The 27,831-nt window shown below is 35.4% G+C and overlaps 1 protein-coding gene across 2 annotated transcripts in view; it reads left to right on the top strand.

Annotated features, from left to right (window-relative positions):
- Window positions 1-27,831, top strand: part of LOC136033969 (pleckstrin homology domain-containing family G member 5-like) — a 405,461-nt gene that overhangs the window by 167,065 nt on the left and 210,565 nt on the right. For both annotated transcript variants that reach the window (XM_065714997.1, XM_065714998.1), the window contains one exon: window positions 15,353-15,447. In XM_065714997.1, the coding sequence (XP_065571069.1) occupies window positions 15,353-15,447 (95 nt within the window). The remainder of the gene's footprint in view (window positions 1-15,352; window positions 15,448-27,831) is intronic.

The following is a 27,831-nucleotide window of genomic DNA, read 5'->3' as shown; positions in this document are numbered from 1 at the left end:
TTTTTGAAGCAGAATAAGGCAACGACATTTTTTCTCTATTGTTTGAGGCATAATCTGGATCCTTGCCCTCTCCAACGCCCCCTTCTCTTCCCAGTGCCAACTTTTCAGCAAAGACATAGGTAAATTAGACCTTGTTTAAGCTGGAATTATGCTAGAACTTCAAATCTATACGATTGAACAACTCAGGTTGGGCCAATTCCCTCCAATAACACTTCTTCTGCTCCTCCTTCAGCTTCCTAGTAGAAAACTAGGCATTTCGCGAAGTCATAAACATCATACAAACCAAATAAATGCCAACCAAATTCATACAAAGATTTAAGAATCAATGTGATTTGGATGCAAAATGTGGAGCCAAGGACATGGACCTTCCAACCCCTATCCTTCTCCCTGTCGTTTTCTATTCAGAAAGACGGGTTTGCTGCAATTTGTTTGAAGAGAAATCGCACAAGGTTTTGCTTTTTATCTATATTAGCGGAACAATAGATTAGGCCCACTATCCATCCGTTATGTCCTAGCCATTTTCACTACCAACTTTTTAGCAGAACGGTAGACATTTTGCAGCCTGTTTGAAACTTGGTTACGGGAATAATTGCAATAATTGAAATTGGAAGAATTGGAATGGGAATAAGAACAGGAAGAATTAGAGTAATTATCTAAGAACCAAAGTGGAATAATTACCTCTTCACTCCCTCTCCCACTTCTAACATTCAGTGGAAATGTGGACAAGTTTCACCATGTCTCAATTCAAAACGTGTAATTCAAGTTGTAAGAATTCTGGTACAAAGCTGGTTCATGAGCCTTTAAAAACCTCTCTACCCCATCCTTTTTAACAGCAATTTAGTGACGCCTTGCCCTAGTTGAACTGAAATCCTCAATTACGCTTGAAACATATGGACTAGGTAATTTTGGACTAAAAGAACAGACTGGAGGGATTTTTTATGTATCTATTACTTCTGAGTGTCACCTACCATTCACACCTAAGTGACTGCATTCACTTCAAATTCAGTTGGAGGTACGTAAAGCCAAAGAGAGTAGTGATGGGACTCCAGGGTCCATGAGCACGAAATTCACCTCCAACAGAAACGTCTGAGGCTGTAAATATATTCTATGAATACGAGTGCTCATTTGTATTTTACAAACGGTGCACCTCATTTGCATATTACAGACGGTACAACTCATTATCATATAACAGACGGTACCTTTTGCCTATATTCCAACAGGCACAAAATTTGCATTTTCAAACGAGGGCATAATTTACATATGCCCGAGAGGCCCTAGTAACCAGCCGTAGCAACCAGATCCAATATATGGATGGGTTTTAAATATATTTCATACTAGTAAGAAAGTAGAATTCAGAGAGAGAACAGTTAGAATAGGCTCTTTTTGCAGAAGTTTTTATTTGACAAAACATACTAGCAAAAATGAGTGGTTTGTTTACACTATTGGGAGTTGATAGTCGAGTTGGCAGCAGCAATGAATCAAAGACAAGAGTACGAAACATAGTAGTAGAAATCACAAGGGGATGTCGACTAAGCCTTGAATGGGATGAATGTTTGTGAGATATATGATATCATTGAGCAAATTCAAATTAGAGGAACAGTTAAGTTTTGCAGAAAAACTCAATATAATGCATATACATAGACTTCAAGCTGCCTTATATACAACAATGAAATATATTGAGGATAATAACTTGAATCAGTATGTGAAAAATGAGTGGCATATGTATTATTGCAATTATGAAATAAAAATGTTTCCGAAGCAAAGATGTATTTTTTTCCTTGTTATAGTTTTTTTATTATGTTACCGCTCTTCACTCTTGGGATACCCCGAAGTAGAAAGAATCTTTGGATTTGTTAGTCAGTCTGTAGTCAGCTGTGAGAGTGTCAAGATTAAAAAATGGACGTATTTATGAAACATGAAACCATGCGGATTCTTGTGATTTTGGAAAAAAGTTCTGAATCTAAAAGATCAATTGAAAAAATTGTCAGTGCAACAGAAAATATTCTCTCAAAGAATCCTTGATGCTATTATGAAAGATGGATTTCCGACTTTTAATAATTCTATGATGCTTATGGGTCGTGACTCAAATTTATTTACTCACTTTATTGATATACTAATCGAAATAAAACATAGTGTTATTGTGGATTTGCTTTTGAACACTACCTTGAAATTCATTGATGATTTGAGACTATTAAAATCATTCTATATAACTATATATGACTATTCAATCTATTCCGGGACTATATTCAACTGAGACTATTCAAATCATTAAGTCTCTATATTTTTTAAGAACAACAAGTAAGTTGACAATTTAGATAATCATGTTCGAACAGATTTATTGATTTGAAGTGTGATGTCTGTCGATTACTGCTACTCTCTCAAAAAATTGAAAAGAATATTCCTTTTATCGATCTTAAGTCAGTTTCTTTTTGGCAGTGAGAGAGTAAACTATGAAAAAAAAATGTTATATACATGTCCACTATGCTTGTATTCATTGGGCAACTGGTTATTCTGTGAGAATTATTGACGAGTGTGATGAAAAGTGTAGATTATTCAATCGGTTTAAATTGCATAGAGGATATGCGTACAGAATAAAGACTGTAATTTCTGTAATGAAGAAATTCGTGACTCTCACACTAGAGGATTTTTATACTACAATTGTCAATATGCTAAATGTGATCAGTGGGAGAATACCTATCTTTCTATAATTGGAAAGAACCTTAAACGAGATTTTAGTTTGTTTCTAAGAGACTGGTATCGTCGCGGTTTTACATTGTTTTGGGAGGAAGAATCAGGTCTACGCTTCAACGCCTAGAATAACAAGAGAATTTGGTTTCTGCGTCATCGCTGTGAAGACAATGGCTACTATGATTATAAACCTACTGGTTTTGTTTGGCTGTTATAGAAAGTGATTCTACATTCGAAAACACTATATATGACATTTCTTCCAATAAGCAAATTGAAACACGCGAATTTTACAATATGAATGAAAAAAGCGTCATTGACATCACAAAGAGATACAATAAGAGTAAAGTTACATTGTACTGTAGAAATTATTACCCTAACTTCGTACATCAAGATCAATACACAGTGAAATCAGATGATCTGTCCCCATTAGCTTTTCTCGATAACTACCGATACATAGAAGAAGAAATCTAAAGTGGAGAAAAAACTATTTTTACGCATATACATTTTTATTAATAAGAAAATTTACAAACTTTTCTGAACATTTTATTTGTAGGGCACTGAAGTCAATATTATACAGGTACTAAAGTGTATTTTCCACTAGGAATTCATTCAGTTGAGGGTTGTCTACATATATGTTGAGGAATTCATTGTGAGTATAGCCACGACATTGGAAAATGAAATATAATATTTCATGATCACCGAAGCTTTTAATCGTTAAATCCTGCAATCTCTTCTGGTTTGAGTCGTAGTTTTTCCACTGCTTCCGATAAAGTTGTTGATGTGCTGACCACGTCAAATCCCAGTATGAATTTTGTGGATCTGTGATAATTTTCCCCGCCACAATTGTTAAATGGATACCCAAATTTAGCCCTGTAAACATATATATTACGCAAGGCAGAGTTTGACAGATGAAAATTTGGTAACACAGAAGGCGTTGTAGGGTTTTCCTCTATCACACCACCCCTATCTATCTGCCCTACATCAACATCAGTGTGTGTAAGAGGGTTGGAGCGTGGAGCAAAATCGCCTAATAATTTTTTCAATATAGGAGCATTTTGGGGATTCCCTCTATCATAAAACACTACCAGTTTGTCCTGCTTAACCATAATTGTGCGTAAAAGAGGTGGAACACGTAGTAAAATCCTCGAATTCATTTTTCATTTTCTCGGTTGCTTCGAGAACGACAGGGTCAAACCAGCAATTGTTACTCTCTTGATCAATCAATCATGTTTGAGGTTGGGTAATGGCTATTGGGAGAGGGGAAGTAATATTCGCCTCTCCAAAGCAATCTGCCAAAAATTTTTCAATCCAATCTCGGTCGTTGTTTTCAGAGGGCTATTCGACATGGAAATTATCAGGGAATACACTATCAGTACTTACCTCTCCGAATTAATATTTCTATGCACAAGTTGATAGGACAAGTTGATATGGTGATTATCATGAAAATTTACTGGTAGTGTTAATATAAGTATCTCCATATCGTCAAACAGGTTGTATGTCCTCTGAGTTGGTGGTGAAAATACAGCTAGGTTAACCTAGAATAATAATAATAATAATAACAATAATAATAATAATAATAAGAATAATAATAATAATAATAAGGTGACTGCATGTATCAACGCAGGTAAGGTGTGAACTCTTATATCATCGTAGGTATGAGAGTGACCATTTGTATCGATATAGTTATGAACACGACCTCTTTTACCAACGTAGGTATAAAGATGACCGCATGTATCAATTAAGGTACGAATATTACCGTATGCATCAATCTAGACAAGGGGTGGGACCATATTGCAATGGTCCTTATTTAGCAAATCATTTTATGCCAAAACAGTATATACACCAACAACGTAGTAATATTGACTGTCAGTTTTTCGTAAATTTTACATTTTGATAAACCACTTTATTTTAAATGTGATGTCAATTTTATTGTTGTATCTGTAAGAGTGAAGGAGGATGGTGACCAATCCTCATACCACTTTTTTGACATTAGATTTTCAAGGCTTTCTTAATTGAATACCATTTAAAAAAGCCGTAATAATTTATTTGAGTACGAAAGAATTAAATGTAAATGAATAAGAAGAATTTCTAAATATGGAAAGAATTCTAAAGAGAATTAAAAAAAAAAAATACTTGTTGGGTTTCCAATTGTATGGGACTAGCTTATGATGCCTATTTCCTCTGATGCATAATCCAAATTCATCATTTGAAGAGTATTCATTGATCGGGGTGTCACCACACCACTAGTTGTTCTATACTTCTTTGTTGGTGGTGGTGTTGTTGCTGTGTCAGAGGTCTCTTAGAATGAAGATATGAAAATTAAGTTAAAACAAAGTTCTTGTATATACAATCTAACAATTGAGTAACTAGAAACCAAAGAATTTATACAATCGAAAAAGCATACCAGTGTAATATATGTAAAAAAAGGTTTAACCAGGCGAAATGTTTTGTTATATGTATACAAAATATCATTTAAAACAAGAAAAATAAAGTTGAAAAATTTCTAAGTTCAAAAAAATCCGTCAAAAAACAAAACATGTGGGGACGAGGAAGGGAGGGGCAAAGGGGGGCACTCGTGGGCGTTGTCATGGACCTTGTTATAACATTAGCAAGGGGCATAGTCATTGGAGCTATTAAAATTTCTGCTAAAGACGGGTCGATTACAAAGCGACTTAGAATTCTCTTAAGAAAACTTCCAATAAAGGTTCTAAAAATGCTTTAAAAACATGCAAATCAAACTTTAAAAAATAACTTCATTTTAAAATAACTCGGTAGTGTTCTTTTAGCAAAGGATATTTATCCCCATTAACTGTCAAATTAACATTCAAAACTTATCTCCCTGATGTGTAATTTTGATAAGAGTTAATCACACAGAGCTAACATTGAACAAAACTTAGTTGAAAATTGTTTATTTAACAATCAACTATGAAAGTTGATTTATATATTATGTACTATGAAAAATTGGATTTTTGAATAAGTAACATGTCTTCCTTATAGGAAAAATTAAAGATAAGGTTTATAAATCTAATAGACTATGAATATCAGCAACTAAAAAGAGTTTATAAATACACTGTGATAATAGAAAAACTATGATGGCCCTTTCTCTTAAATAAACATATGCTAAAAAAAATTGAAAGTACTAACATCTGAAGTAGAAGGCATATCTTGAATTCGTTCACTCATTTTATATCAAATTCAAGTTCAATACTGTTAATGATCTTCCATTCTCAATGCTCTTTAATTAAAAAAAATGTGTCAGTAGAACGTGTTCAACTTCTTTGCGTCAGCTTTCTTAAATAGTACGACCTGAGTATGTAAGTTATGTCCTCATGGAAGTATGCAAAGGCTAATTTTATATCTTTTGGACCCATTGCGGCTACAGCAATTGAATAAATTATGTATCTCTTGGACCCATTGAGGCTATAGTGATGGAATAAGTTATGTATCTGTTGGCGAATGAGGTGTACCGTCTGTAATATGCAAATAAGCGCTCCTATTCTTAGAAGATCTTTAGAGCCTCGAGTGTTCCTGTCGGAGTATAGGCAAATTTTGTACTCGTGGGCCCTGAAACCCCATCACTACTAAGGAGACGTTACGCTAAATAGCCCATGCACTAGACGGTTTTACAGTTTCAATATTTCTTCTCTATCAAGAAGAGTGCATTATAAGCAGGAATAGTAAAGCTTTTTCATCAGGAACGAGGGGTAACACACTTATGCTAATTCGTCTAACTTCTATTCGTTTCCAATACATCTAAGGGTAGAATATTTTGTCTTATGGCAATCTCTCAGTAATCCATGTAGAATCAGATGACGTTTTTTACTGTCAAGTTCCATGAAATAAAACTAACAGGTATTATGTTTTTAAGAAAGGTAACATAGCCTTAGTCTTTATCTTCGCAATTTTAAAATTACAGCATGGATTATGTTAGATCTTATGCCTCGGAGTTAAGTACTAAAGAAGAAAAGCAAATTCCTGAGACGTACTATTTTAAGAGTTTTGAGGGGTTGCCAACTACTGCATATTGTTGATGGCGAAGAACCAAAACCAAGGTGCTGCCCCCAAAACACCTTTTTTGGTAACACTGATCAAAGACCGCTTCAACACTTCATGTTACCTCCCTCCCCCTCCTCGCCCCAAAAAAAAAGATCCTGGATTCGGCCAGGATTCGGTAGAGAAAAGAGGATGAGCTCTTTTGCTTTGTATTTTGCACTAGAATTTGGTAAAATACGTTAAAATGTTTGCCTTCATGTAATTACCTACTATTTTCACTTGGATTTAAGACCGACATAGGAATGAATGGCAGCTTTGGATTCTTTGCTATTTTGCTATTTTCTATAGTAGAATTCTGAAGAAATATACATATTAAATTGTTCAATAGCAAATAATGAATAGTTTTGACGGTTTACAAATGGAAAGCTCTGGAAAGGAAACTGAAAAATTGGAATCAATCAGATCCTTCAAAAATTCAAATTGGATAAGGTTTTTCTCTACTTTTTGACATTTGACGTGGAAGAGGGCATGCTTTTTTTTATTTAAAGCTTTGCGTGTTACATATATTTTTATATTTTTGAAAACATGCAATCTGGAAAGGGTCTCCAACATCTTTCTCAAAATAAAGAATTGACACAAACTATGATGACAAACTGCTGTTTATCAAACAACCTTCGACAAACGACAGTTTAGGAAGAATAAACGGCTTAGGTGGTGTAAATATTTTTTGTTTAGCATTTTATATTCGAAAAAAGTCACGAAAAAAGAAACACTAGTTTGAAGGAAACAAGAATTAATGCAACATAAGGGCGGTGTTGTTATTTTAAAGAAATACAACCCAAGTGAATTCTTTTTTTACCCACTTATAACAAAAAGAAAAAAAAACACAAATAAAAAGCGTAAAAGGGAAAAAGGGATAAAAAGAGCTAATTGCAAGCATTATATTCTTTCAAAGATAGTGTCCGTTTATTTCTGCTGAGATCTGAAAGCTTTCTGCTTAGCATGGCAACTTTACTAAAAACATCCTTCGCTCTGAAGTTTGATACTATCTTTTTATTACGGTACCATGTAAGGAGAAAAAGAAGAACTTTCCAAAACTAGAAATACTGATCACGCGAATACCAAATATATTTCTCTTTTAACATGTTATAAAACCTAGAAATGTTCAAAACTGAATGACCGCAAAAAGCTTGAAAATAATTACATCAAGCTTAACTATTAAATCTACCTTAATTTCTAATAATTGTCGGATAACCAACCCGAACCTCCATACTGGAATCAGAAATCAAAATGGAAATTTCGCTATGCTATAAATACTGATGCCCAACCACTTAAATGGTGTAAAACAGGGGACAGAAAGCGATTCGCAAGCCAGAGGTAACAGTTCAGGAGCTGAAGGGCCAAACGTAGCCATCTTTCAACATTTAAGTAAGGACATATCAAGCAGTTCGTGGTAACGAACTGTGAGTAAGAAGCGACCCGACTCAATAGTAACCGAAACTCTAAAAAACGGAATTTTGATACCACTAGATACATCAAAAGATAAGTTTCATCAAGCTTAGTCTTACCCATCAAAGTTACAAGCCTAAGAAAACTTGCCTCATTTTCAAAAAAGGGGAAAACCTCCCTAAAAGTCATAGAATCTTAATATAAATCACACCGTTAGACTCAGCGTATCAGAGAATCCTATTGTAGGTATTTTAAGCTCCTATCGGCAAATATGTGAAATTTTGTATTTCTGCAAGAATATTTTTTTTCCAGGGGTAATCGTATCGACCCAGTGGTTCGAGAATATCCTGAGAGAGCAAATTCAAACCGAAATTAAAAGTACTAGTGCCCTTTGTAAGTGATAAAAAATAATTGGAGGGCAACTAGGCCCCTTTCCACGCTCATTTTTACCAGAGTTACCCGATCAAAATTTTGAGATAGCCATTTTGTTCAACATGGTCGAAAAATTTAACAGCTATGTCTTTGAGAGTGGCTTTATCCCCCACAGTTCCCTGAGGATCGACTGCAAGTTATAAACTTTGCCCATTGTTTACATATAGTATTGGTTATTGGGAAGTATTCCTTGGAGGAATTTTTCATGGGAGAAGGGATATTTCTATGAAAGGGGCACCGGATTTTCCAATATTAATTAAAAAATAATGAGAAATAAAACTTAAAAAATTTCAACTAAAGTAATGAACAACATTAGAACTTAAAATGAACAGAAATTATTACGTATATGATGAAGCCCAATACCTCACTCTTTACACTAATGTTTTTTTAGTACTTTCAAAAGAGCTATTTATTCTCATTGAACGGCCTTTTTGATTCAGGGGTCATTCTTAAAGAATGGGAACAAAATTCGAAGTTATTGACGAGTTATTGACTAGGGGACGAGCCCCTCATATACGTACTGATGTCTGTTTGTTTCCAGTTTTAATGTTGCTCCTTACTTTCAGTTGAATTTTTTTTTTTTTTTTTTTTAATCAGAACAAATACCTCGGGTACGTAACTAATATATATGGAAAGCCTATAATTAGTTCTGCTAATAACAAAATGCTAACAGAATATGCTAGATACAAAACATTACGTGACCTATAAATGCGTTGGAGGTTCAGTCCAGTTCAATTTCTTTTACTATTACAACAAAAGTATTTGAAAGAGCACTATTCCAATGGTCTCCATAAGGCTCCATGGCTCGTAGTATAGAGGCTAAATAACGCTAAACTTAAAACAAAGAAACAAAAGAATTCACTTAATTAAGTTAATACAGTAATACAAAAAAAATCAGGCAACAAGAGAAGACACCAATCCTTGATCGATCCCGACATTGAAAACCTATCTATCCTTTGACCCCTATCCAGTGCATAGGGCAAAAACAGCTACCATAAAAGCCCCTTAACAATAATAATAATTCAAACAATAACCATTAAATTAAAATTAAACTAATCAATGTCATAATTAAAACTTTAAATATCCATTTAAATGCCCATTTAGGTGTAATAACAATTGCTTGATGATTGTCTATCCTCAATAGACCAGGTGATGACACACTTCCTTGTCAGATCCCTTTCCAAGACAGAAGTCAGGATTTATTTTAAACGATCCAACCAGCGTGAAATCAAAAAGAAAATTAGAGCGTTTATTTGTAGCTTATTATTTTAAATTACTTCCAAAAAAAAGTTTAATAAAAAACACCTTTTTCAATTATAAAAATGGAATGAAAGATGCAGCAAGATATTTTTTTTTTAACTGGACGTAAATGATGTGAATTAAAGAAATTAATATTAATAGAGAAACAAAAATGCATGTGTCTGATAAAAAAAAAATTAATAAAGTTTCTTTACGCTATTGAGCATCAATGTCTTAAGGCTCCAAGGCAGTTAAGATGGAATCTAATTGTTAGAATTGTTTAAGTGAAAACTTAAGCGAACTCTAATTGCTTTCATTGTTAAAGCAAAAGCTCTAGCAAAATCTAACTGTTTGGATTGTTTAAGCGAAAACTTAAGCGAAATCTAACTGTTTGAATTGTTAAAGCGAAAACTTAAGCGAAATCCAATCGTTTGAATAGTTTAAGCGAGACTCATATTGCCCTATATTTCTTTAAAAAAAAATTGTGAAACATGTGGACTCAATTGTTAATGAAAAAGACCTCATTTTCAGTTATGCAGCTTTTGCAAGCAGGGGGGGGGAAGCAAATTAAAAAAAAATAAGTATGGGTAAAAAATCAGCCAAAAATAGACGAAAACCGGTATCGCATTAAACAGATTAATTAAGTGCCAATTTATTTTAAAGAGGTATTTGGTTTTGAAAATCAACAGAATGCTAATATTTAAATTTTACGAGCGGAAATCGCTGTCAAATTTGCCTAGTTAGTCTTGCGTATTTATTGAGACAGTTCAATCTGGCAACACTAGCGAAAATATAGTACTTTCGTGAAAACATTATAATTTTGAAACAACTAAAAGGAAATCTTAAAAAATCGTTGTTTCTGTTATGAATAGACCTATGATGGGTCAGGGAGGAATAACATATATTCATTTTGATGACCTTGGTGCTGTAACATCAGCAGCACTAGTAAGCGTCACACAAGGTTTTAATAACCGGTTTAAGTTTTAATAACCGGTTTAAGGTTTTAATAACCGGTTTAATAACCGGTTAAGTTCAAAAAAGGAAATCGCACAAACAAAATGATAAAAGGCAGGAAGGGCAAAATATGGCAACTTTACATGGAAATGTGTGTAAAGAATAACGTTTTTCTTGCGTGAAAAAAGTCTATTTCCATGCTTGCATCAGAAGTATCACTTGACGTTAATAAGTAAAGTAGCTCGAAATTTTATTCTCAAACTCTATTGAACTATAATGCTAATACACTGAAGGGGCAGTATTTTGGTCTTATAATAATCCCTTTAGAAATGAAAGACCCTCGGGGAAAATTTAAGTCCTATATCTTGCCATATAGCAGAAAACTAATTTGTTATTTCGCGGCTTCGAAATAGTGGAATAACATACAATTAATCAGCAGTTTCTCTTCGAAAAGACGGAGTAACTTGTTGCTTTTAGAATGTCGCCTCTTAATTTATTCATCCATTTTCATTTTCATTCGTTTGAGACATCTATTGCTGAAAGTGAGGAAGGAGAAGTTCTGTGAAACTATAATACAGATATTATTCATATGCTTTGCTGGATAGTATAAGCCTGGCAAATATAGCATATATTCGGCACAAATGCAGGTATTTGTTTTGAGGGGAATTAATCCGTCAAAACGACAAGAGAAGGTGAGAGAGAGCCAGAGAAGAAGGGAGAGGTAGCGAAACGATCACTGAAAAGAATTTTTCTTCGAAGAATAAATAGCAAGATTAGGTTTTTTTTTAAGTGACCACATATGAAAATATCCATCTCAAGAAAAATAAAGCAAGTTCAAATAGTATTTAGGACAGATCATCTGACATTCTTACTTATTATTTAAAAAGTATAAGAAAAACCAAATACAGAAAACAGTATGCTTGAGCAGAGACACGGTAGAGTACAATAACCATTCAAGAGTCAAAGAGTCTAACAATTACCTGGGACGAAACCAGGTATTTAATTAGGGGGGGGGGGTAATTCATCAAATTGCAAAGTAGAGAGAGTAAGAGACAAAGTCAATTAAATGATTGTTCTCTGAGTAAAGAAAGGAACGTCTGGTTTTCTCAAATAAACAATATACAAAAATCTTCATATCAAGGAAAACGAAACGAGTTCAAATGACAATTAGTACAAAACGTGTGAAATTCTTGTTTATTGCTTGAAGAGCATACGAAAAGCCAAGTCTAGAAAACATAATGCTTGAGTAGATGCTTGGTAGAATACAATAACCTTTCAAGAGTCTAAGATTGTCTTTGTTTGTTATTTCCTACAAGCTATAACTGTCGATAATGGTTTCTCTTGAATTCTTTGTTCTATCACTCCTATAGAAAAGCGAAAAAGAGCAAATCACTTGTCAAAGAATGCTTTATATATATTGAAGAAAGTATTTTCAAAATATTGCTTTCTCTGCTTTCTTGGAAGATAAGAATTGTTTCTGTTCAAGTGAATTAATGGTTTGTAAGGCGACTAATATGCTTAAGAATAAAGGCTTATTCGTGGCATTTCTAGACTGATTTATAGTGCTGGTTTAATGTGGTTAGTGTGGTTCAATGCCAAATTATATATAAACAATAGCTTACTATTTTCTTTAAAAATCTTGATATCAAACTATGGGGGGGGGAGATGGACACGTTGTTCTTTTTGTTCTTTTAAAAAAATACCTTTTCCAGTACTTTTACTCGACACAACAAAAAGAAAAAAGAATCCCCCTTGAGACTTCAAAAAATAAATTCGTTTCTTATCTTCATTTTAAAACATTGAAAAAATTCCCCCCCTAATGTTTGCATAATTGCCTGGATATTGGGGAAACTAAATTAATTAGATCTATTATATCGCAACAGTTATCACTAATAGATACTGAATAATATTTTGTTGGAATGAATTGCTCGTATTTATATTATAATAATAAAGAAGAGGAAATACAAAAACGCTTCAACACCAAAGAATAAAATTAAACTGAGAAGAAAGATCAAAAACAAAGAACAAAAAAGGAAGAGTGCTGTAATACAAAAGAAGAATAGGAAAAACGAAAATACTTCAACAACCAAAGAATAAAATCAAACTGAGAACAAAGAACAAAAATACAGAACAAAAAAGGAAAAGGGGAGTAGTACAAAAGAAGAAGAGGAAAAACAAAAACACTTCAGCACCAAATAATGAAATTAAACTGAGAACAAAGAACAAAACAAACAACAGAAAAAGGATCACTAATAGATGCTGAATAATATTTTGTTGGAATGAATTGCTCGTATTTATATTATAATAATAAAGAAGAAGAAATACAAAAACGCTTCAACACCAAAGAATAAAATTAAACTGAGAAGAAAGATCAAAAACAAAGAGCAAAAAAGGAAGAGCGCTTTAATACAAAAGAAGAAGAGGAAAAACGAAAACACTTCAACAACCAAAATTTAAAATCAAACTGAGAATAAAGAACAAAAATACAGAACAAAAAAGGAAAAGTGGAGTAGTACAAAAGAAGAAGAGGAAAAACAAAAACACTTCAGCACCAAATAATGAAATTAAACTGAGAACAAAGAACAAAACAAACAACAAAAAAAGGAAGAGCGGGGTAATACAAAAGAAGAAGAGGAAAAACAAAAACACTTCAGCACCAAAGAATAAAATAAAACAATAATTTCTTCGTTCGCACTCGTAGCTCAGATGCTGAGGCAAAAACTCGGACCTTACAAACATTTTTTCGAAGAAATTGTCAGTAACCGAAAGAGTTAACATATTACCGGAAGACCTTGTTCCAAAATATTTAAATTATTATCACTAAAAATAGGTGTTTTTCTAAATGACTGAATCCCCCCCCCCCTAATGGGCATAAAAAATTCCTTCTACATTCCTCCAGGGACACTAGTAATGAACTAACTTCCTGTCGTTTCTTTAATCCCAGTTTGGCCGAATGTAAGAACTGTCGATGCTCTTCTTGTGTTCTTGTGAGAAATTACAATTTACGCTTGATGAAAAATTAAAGAAGGAAAAGAGGAGTGAAAAAAAGAAAGAAAATTCCCCTTTTTAGGAAAATGTCGCAACGATTTTGGGTAAAATTGGTGCAAACAGTATTACTGGCTTTCATATAAAGTGAATATACCACTCGATGCCTTTTTTAGTGCTGTTTACAAATATAATAATCGCTTCTACCGCAAATTCAGATTTAAGCACTTTTTGACCTCTTAAAAATGACCTAAGTATGGGGTATAAAAATCTGTAATAGTTTAGAAACAAATTTGGGCTATATATTTGCACATCAAGGGGGTGGGGGTAAAGCATAGCACATATTAAATACGTAAGCTAACCGTTGCTGGTTTTTTTTTTTTTATGTGTTTGTGCACATCGAATTTGAATGAGAAGATAAATCACCAGTGCAACAGCATAAACACATAAAAAAAATACAGCAATGGTTAGTTTACGTATTTAATATATGCTATGCTTTATCTCCACCCCCCTGATGTGCAAATATATAGCCCAAGTTTGTTTCGAAACTATTACAGATCTGTAATGACCCCATATATAGGTCATTTTTAAGAGGTCAAGAGGTCGAAAAGTGCTTAAATCTGAATTTGCGGTAGAAGCGATTATTATATTTGTAAAGAACATAGAAAAAGGCATCGAGTGGTATATTCACTTCATATGAAAGCCAGTAATACTGTTTGCACCAATTTTACCCGATTTTTAATCTAAAATGTTACCAAGCAGACTCTGGCATTCCCCTAAATGGTATTTCTGGATTAATATCCTAAATTTCGGAAATTCAAAAAATAAACATTACTTAGACAGTTTCACATTACTTTGTTGAACTATCCCTACATGAAACATGCTTAGAGTCACCCGATGGTCTCAATGATCACTTGACGGAATTTATGCGTGCTGCGCTAACTAACTACGAAACCGATTTAAAAAAAATTCATAACCCCGTTACAAAGACTCGTGCATGTGACGTCTATATTTAAACTTCCGAGTGATTCCATGTTGATGATCATGCAATGATGTAAAATTACATTAATCTGTAATTAGATATCAAACAGTTTTAAATCTGGTCCCTGGTCTTAAATTTTAAACCTATTAGATGTATCTAAATTAGATTATTATTATTATTAGATTGTAAATAAATAACCACTACCATAGCTGCACACAAATCTCTTGCCCAGATACCAAGGGGGTGGGCCAGGGTCATACAGCCTTTGTGGCTGGTGTTGGGGGTTGATCTATTTGCCAGACTTACGGTGGCATACACATAATCACACATATCATTTATCTGGACAGTTTGGTCCAACTAGACTACTAGAAACTCGATTAGTGAGGTATTTGAACGAGATAAAACCTTTAAGCCGGTAGTTTAATGAGAGCAGCGCTGTAATACCCACAAGAGTGCTGCGGTAGTGCGAAGGGTAAATAATCCCTTCTTATTACAGAAACAATTTTTTACATTTGTTTTAGATAAGACACTGCGGAAGTGAAAGGAACATTCATGCAGTAAATCAATTATTAGAATTTTCTAGGGTATAATCTTTTCTCATTTGTCTTTTTTAGAAAGATTTATTTTTAGGTACATAGTTCGGAGTTTTTCTCTGTGTCGTTTGAATGTGGAGAAGAGCCTGGGTCAGAAGAGATCGTAGCTGCTATAAAAGGAACTACCCTGAGGTAAGTTTTCGTTTTTCCATTAGCATAAGCTGTTTAGAAAATAACCGTTTGAATCGAAGTCCTGAAGCCATACTAATTAATTTCTGTCTTTAGGGTTTATAACAGGAGATTCGTTTTTCCTGTCTTGTGTTAGCATTCAGATTCAAGAAAAAACAACCATATTTTGAATTTAGCTTATTGTCATTTTGTTGCATACAATGTTAGTGTATTTTGCTTTGCACTGGGTTGTATGGTCGAGAAATAAAAAGCACTTTACTTTGTCTATCCATCACACTCTCTTTACCTATCCTCCTTTTGGGCCGCCCTACCCCTCTGTTGCCGTCCCTCTCCTTTCTGGATTAACCCTTAAACTAAATTAAAAATATCCTAGTCTTATTTGTTTATCTGTCAGAATTCCTGCTGGGGTTTTTACATAAGCCCACGGACTATCTTGCAGAGTATTTAGTGTATGATTTCTAGAAAGCGAGAACCTTATACCAAAATTCTTGACCTCCATATAGCTCCATAGATAGGGGAGAGTCGGGTAAGACGGACCCCATTTTGGTTTTTCGTCTGCGGAAGAGGTTGGAAACAAGCAACGACTGACGAAAGGTGTCTAACTTGTCCCCAAAACATTGAGTTACGTAAAGAAACCTTCTTCACACATAAATCAGCCGTATTTCCGGGCCCAGATAAAAAAAAACTGAAGTTGGTCAAAAGGTCCATCTTGCCCACCCCATAGGATAAGACGGACCAGCCCTTTGGGCAAGACGGACCCAATTGCTCAAAAAGATTGATTGTCTCTAAACAACTTTATTTCGAATACTTAAAATACTAGTAGTAAGTAAAAAAGTAAAAAGTTAGCAAATAACTATATTTAAACACTGTACGAGGCCAAATCTACGTGAAAAACGAACTGAGCCGACTGTCTCGTCGTTCCGCCCGAAGGGGTTGGTTTAGGCAGCTTCATGATGACCTCTTCTTTTCGCACGAAGCTCATCTCTTCAGTTGCCGTGAATTTGCTCGATGGAGCTAATCGCTTCCAAAACTGAACTTGGAAACCATCAGATTCACAATCACACACAACTCCAACATAATTCCTGAAGCTCTTCTTGGTCGGCACTTTCACAACCAAGAAATCCCCACTTTTTGGTTCGGTTCCATCAAGAAACTCCTCCTCCTCTGACCCATCCAAATGCAAGCTGTCATCACTTTCATCATCCAGCGCGATATGTTCATCGAAGCTGTCTTCCCCGTTCCCAGGCTATTTGGAGAGGTTTCTCTTTTCAGGCCGTTTTCTTTGAGCTTTCTTTTCTGATTTTTTTCTTTTCAACTCAAATTCTTCTTCCAGTCTGTTTTTTTCAGGTGTGTTCGTCAGAATTTTGGACTTTGTTCTTTTCCTAGACGTTTTTCCGTCTCTTGCATAGAAACTTGCCTTAGGGTGAGGACGAACTGACTCTGGAGTCACTGGCATAGTCGCAGAAATCACTGAGCTACTGGTAGTTGGCAGCACGTCGTTATTCAAGCTCTTGTCGCCAGGGCTTACCATTTCATAAATGGTAATCCTCCTGTTTGGGTTCGAAATCATCCACGAGTTAGCTGATTCATTGTAGTATCGCTTGAATGGCCCATAAACAGCAACATCAAGAGGCTGCAGCTTGTGACTGCAATGTGGCAGAAGCGTTAAGACGTCAATGCCGTTTTCTCTGCAAAGATTAACCACGCTCAATGAGACGTGCGAATCATGGTTATCCATAATCAGCAGAAGTCGATTTGTGGGCGAGCAACTGGTTTGGGAGATCAGATGGCGTATCATATCCGGGAAGATTTCGGCTGTCATCCATCCAGACGGCTGGCATTTTCCTGTGCTTCCAGGGGGCGTGTCATTGAGAAAACCTTGAAGCCAGTTCACTCGTGGAAAGACAAGGAAAGGGGCTATCGACTGGCCAGCTGCGTTGATACACCCTACGACTGTTACCAGCGTCCCTCGCTCAGCCGAAGTAATGCGTCCAACTTGCTTTGATCCCTTTTCTGCAACCACCTTTGGTGTCTTGTGAACGGTGGTTACTCCAGTCTCGTCAAGATTATATATTCTATTCGGCGGATATTTGTGCTTTATAAGCAGCTCTTCTAAATTATTGAAGAATTCGCTGACATTCCTCCTGTTGAAGCTGGTGGCTCTGGCAAGGCTTGTCGCTTCGAAGGACCTTAGGGAAAGCCCAACACGACTCATAAAGCTATTCATCCAGTTGTTTCCTGCACACTTATTTTCAGTCAAGTTCTTCGGCATATTCTTCCCTTTGGCCTGGGCATATTCATATGCAATCTGACCTGCTTCCTTTTTCGTAAGTCCATGATGCATGTGCTGTGCCGTGATCATATAGTCCTTTAGAAGTATCTCTTCGTTTGCTGAGAACACACTTTTAAAGTTGAAGGTAGTTGCCAACTCCACTGATTGGGGATTTTCTGCTGCGTCGAGTTTTGCAACTGCTCTTCGCACTGTGCTTCGTGGCAAACCAACCTCTTTCGAAACTTTGCGAAGCGGCGAACCAGATTTAACTCGCATAGCAGCTGCTCTCAGTAAGTCCTGGTCGTGGAGACCGTGGGTGGTTTTCCTAGTATACTTTCCCATTCTGCAAAAGAGAGACAGCTTAATATATTTCTAATTGACATGCGGGAACAATAAATGCAACACAATATTCACAAAATACGTAAAAAATAATAACTTCAAAAAAGATCTCAGATGATAGGGGGCAAGACGGACCGGTCCGTCTTACCCGCTGTCTCTGTGGTCCATCTTGCCCTAAACCTGCTTTTTCGGAATAGTTAAAAATTATAACATAAGATGGCGCTGCAATGAAAAAAATTAATGTCTCACACACTCTCCTAGACCTCCATATTTGTAAGAAAAATTACCACAGTATAAAACAGAACATTAGAAACACCAGAAAAGAAAAACATTTACCTCAAAAGCCGGTTTCGAGAATGTGAAAACGAATAAAAATATTTTTCTCGAAGACAAGATTGGCTTCAACTCTCAGACTTCGCTCCGAAACTTGCCACTAGATGGCCGTTGTTTCTAGCTCTACAAGTGATAAAAAGGTGACGCTCAAGTCGAGCAATGACAAAAGGTCCGTCTTGCCCCCCGGTCCGTCTTACCCGACTCTCCCCTACTGCCATTTTTTAAAAGACAATTCTAGCATCAACATTTGATATATGAAGAAAGGAGTGGAAAATTTTCATATTCATTAAAGCATTTTTCACAAAAAAAATTGTTTTACTAAGCCACTATTTCGCACATTTTCTGGGTGGTTTAGAATCTTAACAAAAATCACACCATCAGATTCAGCGTATCAGAGAAATCTATTGTAGAAGTTTCAAGCTCCTATCTACAAAAATGTGGAATTTTGTGTTTTTTCCCAGAAGACAGAAGACGGGTGCGTGTTTATTTGTTTTTTTTTTTTTTTTTTCCGGGGTGGTTATATCGACCCATTGGTCTTAGAATGGCGTGAGGGAGCTCATTCTAACGGAAATTAAAAGTTGTAGTATTCTTTTTAAGTGACCAAAAAACTGGAGGGCACCTAGACCCTCTCCCACGCTCATTTTTTCCCAAAGCCACCGGATCAAAATTTTAAGATGGCTATTTTGTTCAGCATAGTAGAAAAACATACTAACTATGTCTTTGGGACGATTTAATCCCCCGCAGTCCCTGGGGGAGGGGGTGCAAGTTACATGCTCTGACCATTGTTTACATATAGTAATGGTTCTTGGGAAGTGTACAGACGTTTTTCAGGGGGACTTTTTCGTGTTGGGGTGGGAGTAGACTGTCGGGAGGAGTTATGTGGGAGGATCTTTCCTTGGAGGAATTCATCGTGAGAGAAGATAATTTCCATGAAAGGGGCGCAGGATTTTCTAGCATTATTAAAAAAAAAACACTGAGAAAATAAATAAAAAAGTTTTTTCAACTAGAAGTAAGGAGAAGCATTAAAACTTAAAACGAACAGAAACTATTACGTATATACGGGGGTTCGTCTCCTCTACAATACCTTGCTCTTTACGCTAAAGTACTTTTAGTAATTTCAACTTTTTATTCTATGGCCTTTGTAATTCAGGGGTCGTTCTTAAATATTTGGGACAAAATTCAAGCTTTAGTATAAAGAGCGAGGTATTGACGAAGGGTCGAACCTTCTCATGCATATAATAAAAAATATACAAATATAGAAGTTCGTTACATAAGTTAATTCGTAAGTTACGTATGTTTTTACTAACAAAAACGTTTGTTAAAAAAATAAAAAGTTCTAGTTGCATGTTTAAATAGCCAAAAATGGGAGGGCAACTTAAAAAGGGCAACTAGAAGTAAGGAGAAGCATTAAAACTTAAAACGAACAGAAACTATTACGTATATACGGGGGTTCGTCTCCTCTACAATACCTTGCTCTTTACGCTAAAGTACTTTTGGTAATTTCAACTTTTTATTCTATGGCCTTTGTAATTCAGGGGTCGTTCTTAAAGAATTGGGACAAAATTCAAGCTTTAGTATAAAGAGTGAGGTATTGACGAAGGGTCGAACCTTCTCATGCATATAATAAAAAATATACAAATATAGAAGTTCGTTACATAAGTTAATTCGTAAGTTACGTATGTTTTTACTAACAAAAACGTTTGTTAAAAAAATAAAAAGTTCTAGTTGCATGTTTAAATAGCCAAAAATGGGAGGGCAACTTGGACTCCTTCCCTACCTCTTTTTTACCAAAATCGTTCGATCAAAACTATATATATATATATATATATATATATATATATATATATATATATATATATATATATATATATATATATATATATATATATATATATATATATATATATATATATATATATATATGTTGGTAATTCAATGGGCTCCCACTGAACTACCAATTTCCAGAGGAGGGAAATTTTCCAATGAATATATGCTGTGGTCACAACTAAACTTTTTTATCGTCTTCCTCCCCCTTGCCGTATTTGGGTGCATCCATGAGGAGTAAAATATAAAATTAGTAGTAAAATGAATTTAGTGTTTTTTATTAAGAAATATTGTCATTTTAGAAATTGCACTTTTTATTGCTATCGTTTGAAGCTTGGAATAAGGGACCGGACAATTCCTTTATTCATAAATATTCTCAGTTTCCTTTCAACTTCATTAAACAAAGCACCTAGTCCTCTATTAATTGGGTTTTCTACGGTTCGTTAAACCGGCTTATTTAAGGTTGAAGAATAAGAAAATCCTAGAAGTAATTATTTAGACCCAACGAAACAGAATATCCCTCTAGGGGGAATGAATGAAGCAACACAATGGTGAGTAAGACGAAGGCAATGTGTAGAATTAAAGTTGTTTGTTTTATCTCGAAGACAACATTAGATTTCAATTTGCCTGCCTTTATTAATTTATTTATGTAGTAGCCTAGAATTATAGGCTTTGTTCAAGATCAGTTTTTTTTCATGAAAAAGTATATTTTTTTTATTGCATAATATATCTAGTTTTCGTTGCTCTATCTTTGCTAGAATTTTCCCGCTTAAAATACTTCCACTATTCAGAAGCTGTGCAACAGAATCAGAGCCTGGGCCCCCCTGATATCCTAAATTCATCCGAATTTCTGGGCACTCCTTATTCAAATCATCCAATAAAATATGTTTGTTTAATATTGGACCAAAGAAAATCCTGATAATAACACACTGCAAACGCAAGCCCCAAGCGTAAGCACAAATTTTCTATGGGGCAGGGGGGCAAGTGTCTCCTACAGACTTCAGTTTGTCTCCCACAGACCCCAGTCTTCTTCCAATCTGAAATCTAGTTTCTGCAAAACATCTTGTCAAAACTATGATAACCCTACATAATTCAAGCATCCAGAGAAACGGGTCAGTTTTTTTAAATATATATTTTGCTCTTATGGTGCTATATGGCTCGTTTTTCATTTTGCCCTGTCATTTTCACTTGATTTGGGAAAATTAGTTCCAACTTTGCCTCCCCTCAGGATTTTGACAAAATTACGCCACTGACCCTCTGTGACCGCGCATGCTCTTCTCCACCCTTGTCTATTATGAACCTTCCCTCTTTAACCTCTCATCAGTTCATAATTTTCCTTACGATCTATTCCAACCCATTCAAGGACGGTCACAATTCAAGGACCTCATATGAATGACCAGAAAAGCACAATTGTTGGCATTGTGTCATGCTTCATTCATCGAATGTGGCCTAGTCTTATCAATCTTTCTTTAATTGTAGCCCTAGAAAGTGGAATCGAACCAGGTTTTTCGTACAGTGTACTGTCTGATATACGTTGGGGTAAAAGCTGCTTTCGCATCACGAGATGGTTTTAACTCTATATTTTGTCGTAAGTTCCTTCCTCTGTTCCTATCCACAGTGGAAAAACCTGCTTTCATGGCCTCACAGGGGTGTCAGCGCTGAATATATACGACTTTGTACGACCAGAACTGTGGCTGCAAACAGCAACGTTGGGTGACCTTGAAGATTGGTACCCTTCGAGGAAATTTTTGCCTAGTAAACAACGCAAGACTGCATGGTTCTTGATTAACAGATAATTCTTCTTTAATTGTTAAATCGATTAATGCTGAATAATCGATTTGGTTGACATGAGCCTTACGTGCTTGCTCTTTTTGTATAATTAGCAAGGTGCATACTAGACCAAATGTTTATCCCGTGGGTCGTGTTTAATCTAGCGGAAATAGAAAAATGGATACTTTTTAATTCAACAAACGGTGAATTAACTACATAAAACAGCCCCATTTAGTTGGTATTAAGATGAATTTTAGATTTGTCTCTATAATCTCTAATATTTTTAATAACAATGATCTCCAATTATTATTTTCAAAAACGTATTTTTTAAATATCTTTTATCAGGTAAACCACTTTTGCAGAACTCGCGACAGTTATTTTTGATTGCCTCTTAGTCCGTTACTTTGGTAGTCCGTAAATCCCTCCTCCACTGTTTCAAAACTTCGTCAAATTTTGCATAGGCAAAAATCCATAGCCTCTGTCTATTTAGCACTTATCAAATCTAAGCCTAAAATAGAACTGTGGAACACATGGGCTTATTTCGGCGGAAGTTATTCATAGTAAGTGAGAACGCGTCAAAAGTTTGCTACTGGATGTGGACGATATTGAAAAGGATACAACTTTGCCTCTGCTTTTTCGCATGCTGACCAATAGTCCACATAGCGCAAATACCAATCTGCTGACTTTTCACGTTGTCGAGAGGAAACCATCTGAGAGCCTGAAAACAAAGAACACGAAATAGTTTGTTTCTAGTAGAAGTAAGTGTGATTCTGGAAGCTCACCCAGAGTTGATCCAACTTGATCTGAAGAAGTCTGAGGGAATAACACGGGAAGCGTCAGGCAATTTGCCCCCAACCACGTATTACACTCCCAGCCGAAGGCAGAGAATCAGGAGATTGGTACCTACGTAGCGCAGACCTTTATCTACATATGATTTTTTTTTTAGTTTTATTTGATACATTCTTTTCTGGTACTAAAACCAAGGAAATCACAGACGGTGCAAGAAGATACAAAGATGACTTTCCAATGCGTCTGCTCTAAAAATTGCTACTTATTTCTTTGGTTTATTTTTGCAACTTTAGTAGTCCGGCCTTTCTAAAACTGATCAGCTCTCGAAAACAGCATAGATTAGCTTTTCTAGGGTTTTAAAAATAATTCTCATCCCATAGCAATGTCACAAGAGGAGTCTGATGACAAATACTTCCTCAGTACGAAAGTATACTAAGCAAAATAATATGTATGTAAAAGTTCTGAATTGTAACCAAAATTCGGGTCACGATTAGTAATTGCAATTATTTTTTTTCAGCCATTTAGAGGCCGGGTCAGCAAATACGGACCATTTTAAAACTTTATTCATATTTTTTATGCTTAACATAAAACTTAGATCATTTTTTCAAAATTTTAGGGGGCTGGTCAAAAATACTAAAGGATAGAATATTAAACTTGACATTTGTGTATTTGAGGCACCACCTTCAAAAGTCTCCCCAATGTTCGGTCTTCCCACATTGGGAGCAACCACTTAATAACATACAAAACTCACCGATGTAATGTTTCTAAAAGATATAAGAGCGCCGTCATTGGAGGGAATGGGGTCACACTCAATATTGGTGACCCTCATCGAAGCTCATCCGAGATCATCCTCAACATCGGTTCCCTTGGTACTGAACAGTGGTGCTAGATGGTGCGCATTTAAAGATATGAGACTTTTGTTTTACCAAGGGAACATCGGTTCCCTTGGTACTGAACAGTGGTGCTAGATGGTGCGCATTTAAAGATATGAGACTTTTTTTTTACCAAGGGAACATCGGTTCCCTTGGTACTGAACAGTGGTGCTAGATGGTGCGCATTTAAAGATATGAGACTTTTGTTTTACCAAGGGAACATCGGTTCCCTTGGTACTGAACAGTGGTGCTAGATGGTGCGCATTTAAAGATATGAGACTTTTGTTTTAGATAACTGACTATCGAATTTTCTAAATCAGCGCATTTTTAAAAGCGAATTTTCGTTTTAAAAAATAGACCTGTGGTGGGCTTTTGCTCGGAAAATGGCACTATCGACACATTGTCTCTTTTATAGAATCCGGTATTTTATGATACCCTATTAGTATCTTTTTAATATCTGCTATTACCGCAATGGATTGGCCAATCAAGTTTTTTATTATGATTATTGACAAGAGAAAAGGTCACTAAGTTAAATCCAAAGTCTATTTAACAGAGTAAGTGAAAAGTAAAACACAAGGAAAAGCGGATTTTTTTTCTAAATACATACCGAACAGTACCACAGCGTAAAAACATATCACATATCGTATAGAAGATACGAGCAACCGTACATATGTACCATGGATGATATTTTTTGTCAACACAGAAGTAAAAAACATTTGTTATTATTTCAGTGACACAGACAAGTAACGTTATTCATCTTAACGGATCTTGAAATCCACTTTGTACTGTTCTTTCGTGTCAACGAACTTATGGAATAATGCTAGGCTCATGTTTGATTAATGTCGTATTGTCATCTGCCAACTCTTTATAAAGCTGGCCAAATGACGCGAAAATGAATTGCCGGCCAAAATCATGACTCAATATCATCCCCTCTAGACTAAAATATATAAAAAATCTGAATCAAACTGAAAAAACTGATCAAAGTGGGCAATCCCCCAGCCGCAGCTCCCCCAGCTGTGGTAAAAGGGCAGCTAAACCGGCTGCTACCCTTGAAACGACTCTGCTTGGCATTTCTTGACATAACGTTGTGGATTCCTGTAGAACTAATTTCAGCGGTGTCGTCTTGCAATTTTTCTAGTATTTTCTCTCGGGAGGGGGGATTGGATCGGGAGGGGAGGGGGATAATAAATTTAGATCAACACTGACACCAATAAGCGGAATTACTTGTCATTATGATTGTGTAAAAAATCTCATATAAATTAATTTTTCATCGATATTATTTATAATTTTGCTCTAATAGCTCTAATTAGTTACTCCGTCGTAACATGCTAAGCTGTTTGGTGCACTTATGTTTTAATTATTATTGTTTTAGGGGAATTAAAGTTTTATTGATATCAGTGATTTATGAGGCAAGAGGTGTCTTTCTATCAAATATCAAAATTCTTTCCCATGCTTTTGAATTTCCTGGCTACAAGTTTTCTTGTAACATTTTTAGTTTATAATGGTCGCTTATTTCCTGGTCAAATTTTCTCCTAATTTTGCATTTTCAAACTAATCCTTTGAAGTTACTGACCAAGAGTAACAAGATCAACAGATTCCCAGTGGATTTCGGTCTTGAGTTCTCAGTAAATTGAGTGAATACGTGTGAAACCAATTTTAGTTGGTGATGTCAGTTTTTTAAAGAAAAAGACATTGTAAGATTTATAACAGAATAGAGAATGAAAATTTACAGGAAAGACGATTTTAATGTTACCGCAGAGAAACAGAGAGTTTTCTCGTGAATCATTTCGAAACTCAAAGCTATTGGTCGTTTTTGTTGTCGTAATATTTCCACCAAAGAATGAACTAGGTTTTAGACAGGCAGAGTTATTTGTCTCTCCAGAAATTGTGCTTTCTTGTCAAACTAGATCTATCACTCTTCATTTGCTGATGGGTCACTCAACAATTAGAATGTCACTTAACATTTGTTACTCTTTTCCCTCAGTGTTAGTCAGGCTACACAGAGGTGGCGCTTTGGGCAAGGAATAATGTAATTGGCTTGAAATAATATGTCAGTTAAAACAAACTGATGGAATTAAAGCACATTTTGTAAGACGGAAACATAAGAAAAAATGTCTCTTTTTCCCTTTGAAACTACTTTTAATTAAAATAGGTATTCAGAGGTAACAGTTAATAAAACATGGTTTGATCCAGTGTCAGTTTTAAGTGAAGAGAGGGGCACCTACCCCGGGCGCAAAAATTTTAGGGGCTAAAAGTTTCCAATGAATAATCTAACATTTATAATCATATTGTAATTTTTGAAATTTTACTTTTATCACAATAAAGTAGAGGGCACTGTTGGCGGTAGGTATAAGCGAATTGAAACCAAAATTTTCATTTTTCTCAATTCTTTTCCCATATAAAATGGGAAAAGTCATATTTAGATAAATGAAAATTTTCGCTATTAAATGAAGGTTTTGTTAAAATTTGGCCTGGAAATTTTTAGGAGACAGGGGGGGGGGAGAAGGATAATCGATATTTTGCCCTGGGTGCAAGAGACGTCAGAACTGCCACTAACTTGTTCCTACTGGCTGTTGCTATTCTAAACCAAAACAAATGCTAAGAGGGTTATTTGAAGTTTTAGGTAAGAAAGATGATAGGCTGCAAAAATTGCACTTTTTGACGATCCAGTCAAAAAGCTTTTGACGGTTTTGATGGTCGGCTTTTGATGGTCAAGTGAAAAACAGGGCTTTTTTGAACGATGCAGGGAATTACTAGGAGGGGCTAAAGGGATGAAGGAGGAGTGCAATCAACTGTGTTAGGCACGTGTGACCTAGTACTGTGACGAGTTGTAATAAAAGGAGTCTATTACTACTACTGAATCTATTACCTACCGGTGTCTGGAGATAAAGAACTTAAAAAGAAACATTTTTAGACTCCCATTTAAAGTAAGTTTAGCTTTATAAGAAATTGTTCACCATCCCTAACGAAAATGAGGCAATTTTGTCAAGGATAAGGATGATTGAATTTTTGCTGCTTTTTAGGATCAATAAACCCAAAAAAAAAAAGACTAGCCCTTTATTCCGAGGACGAAAGTTTAGCTGTTATTTAGAATGTTAATAAATATGACTCTAGTTTCAAAGCTTTCAAACAGTTCGTGGTAACGAACTGTAGTAAGGAGCGACCCGGCTCAATAGTAACCAAAACTCTAAAAATGGAATTTTGATACAAATAGCTTCATAAAAAGAATCGCATTTTAATGCTGATTTTAAATATATAAGTTTCATCAAGTTTATTCTTACTCATCAAAAGTTACGAGCCTGAGAAAATTTGCGTTATTTTAGAAAATAAGGGGGAAACACCCCCTAAAAGTCATAGAATCTTAATGAAAATCACACCATCAGATTCAACGTATCAGAGAACCCTACTGTAGAAGTTTCAAGCTCCTATCTACAAAAATGTGGAATTTTGTATTTTTTGCCAGAAGGGAGATCACGGATGCGTGTTTATTTGTTTTTTTTTCCCCAGGGGTGATCGTATCTACCCAGTTGTCATAGAATGTTGCGAGAGGGCTCATTCTAACGGAAATAAAAAGTTCTAGTGCCCTTTTTAAGTGACCAAAAAATTGGAGGGTATCTAGTCCCCCTCCCACGCTAATTATTTTCCCAAAATCAATGGATCAAAATTCTGAGATAGCCATTTTATTCAGCGTAGTCGAAAAACCTTATAACTATGTCTTTGGGGACAACTTACTCCCCCACAGTACTCATGGGAGGGGCTACAAGTTACAAACTTTGACCAGTGCTTACATATAGTAATGATTATTGGGAAGTGTACAGGAGTTTTCATGAGGATTTATTGGTTGGGGGAGGGGTTGAGATATGCTAGGGGAATCTTCCATCGAGGAATTTGTCATGGTGGAAGAAAATTTCCATGTAGGGAGCGCAGGATTTACTTGCATTATTTAAAAAAAATGAAAAAATAAATATGAAAAAGTTTTTTTCAGTTGGAAGTAAGGAGCAGCATTAAAACTTAAAATGAACAGAAATTATTACCCATATGAGGGGCTCACCTCCTCCTAATACCTCGCTCTTTACGCTAAAGTATTTTTAGTAATTTCAACTATTTATTCTACGGCTTTTGTGATTCAGGGGTCATTCTTAATGAATTGGGACGAAATTTAAGCTTTAGTGTAAAGAGCGAGGTACT

Source organism: Artemia franciscana, chromosome 12 (genome assembly GCF_032884065.1).
Source record: "Artemia franciscana chromosome 12, ASM3288406v1, whole genome shotgun sequence".
NCBI classification, from domain to species: Eukaryota; Metazoa; Arthropoda; class Branchiopoda; order Anostraca; family Artemiidae; genus Artemia; species Artemia franciscana.
Note: the sequence above shows the minus strand (reverse complement) of the source record. Positions and strands in the feature narration are given on the sequence as shown.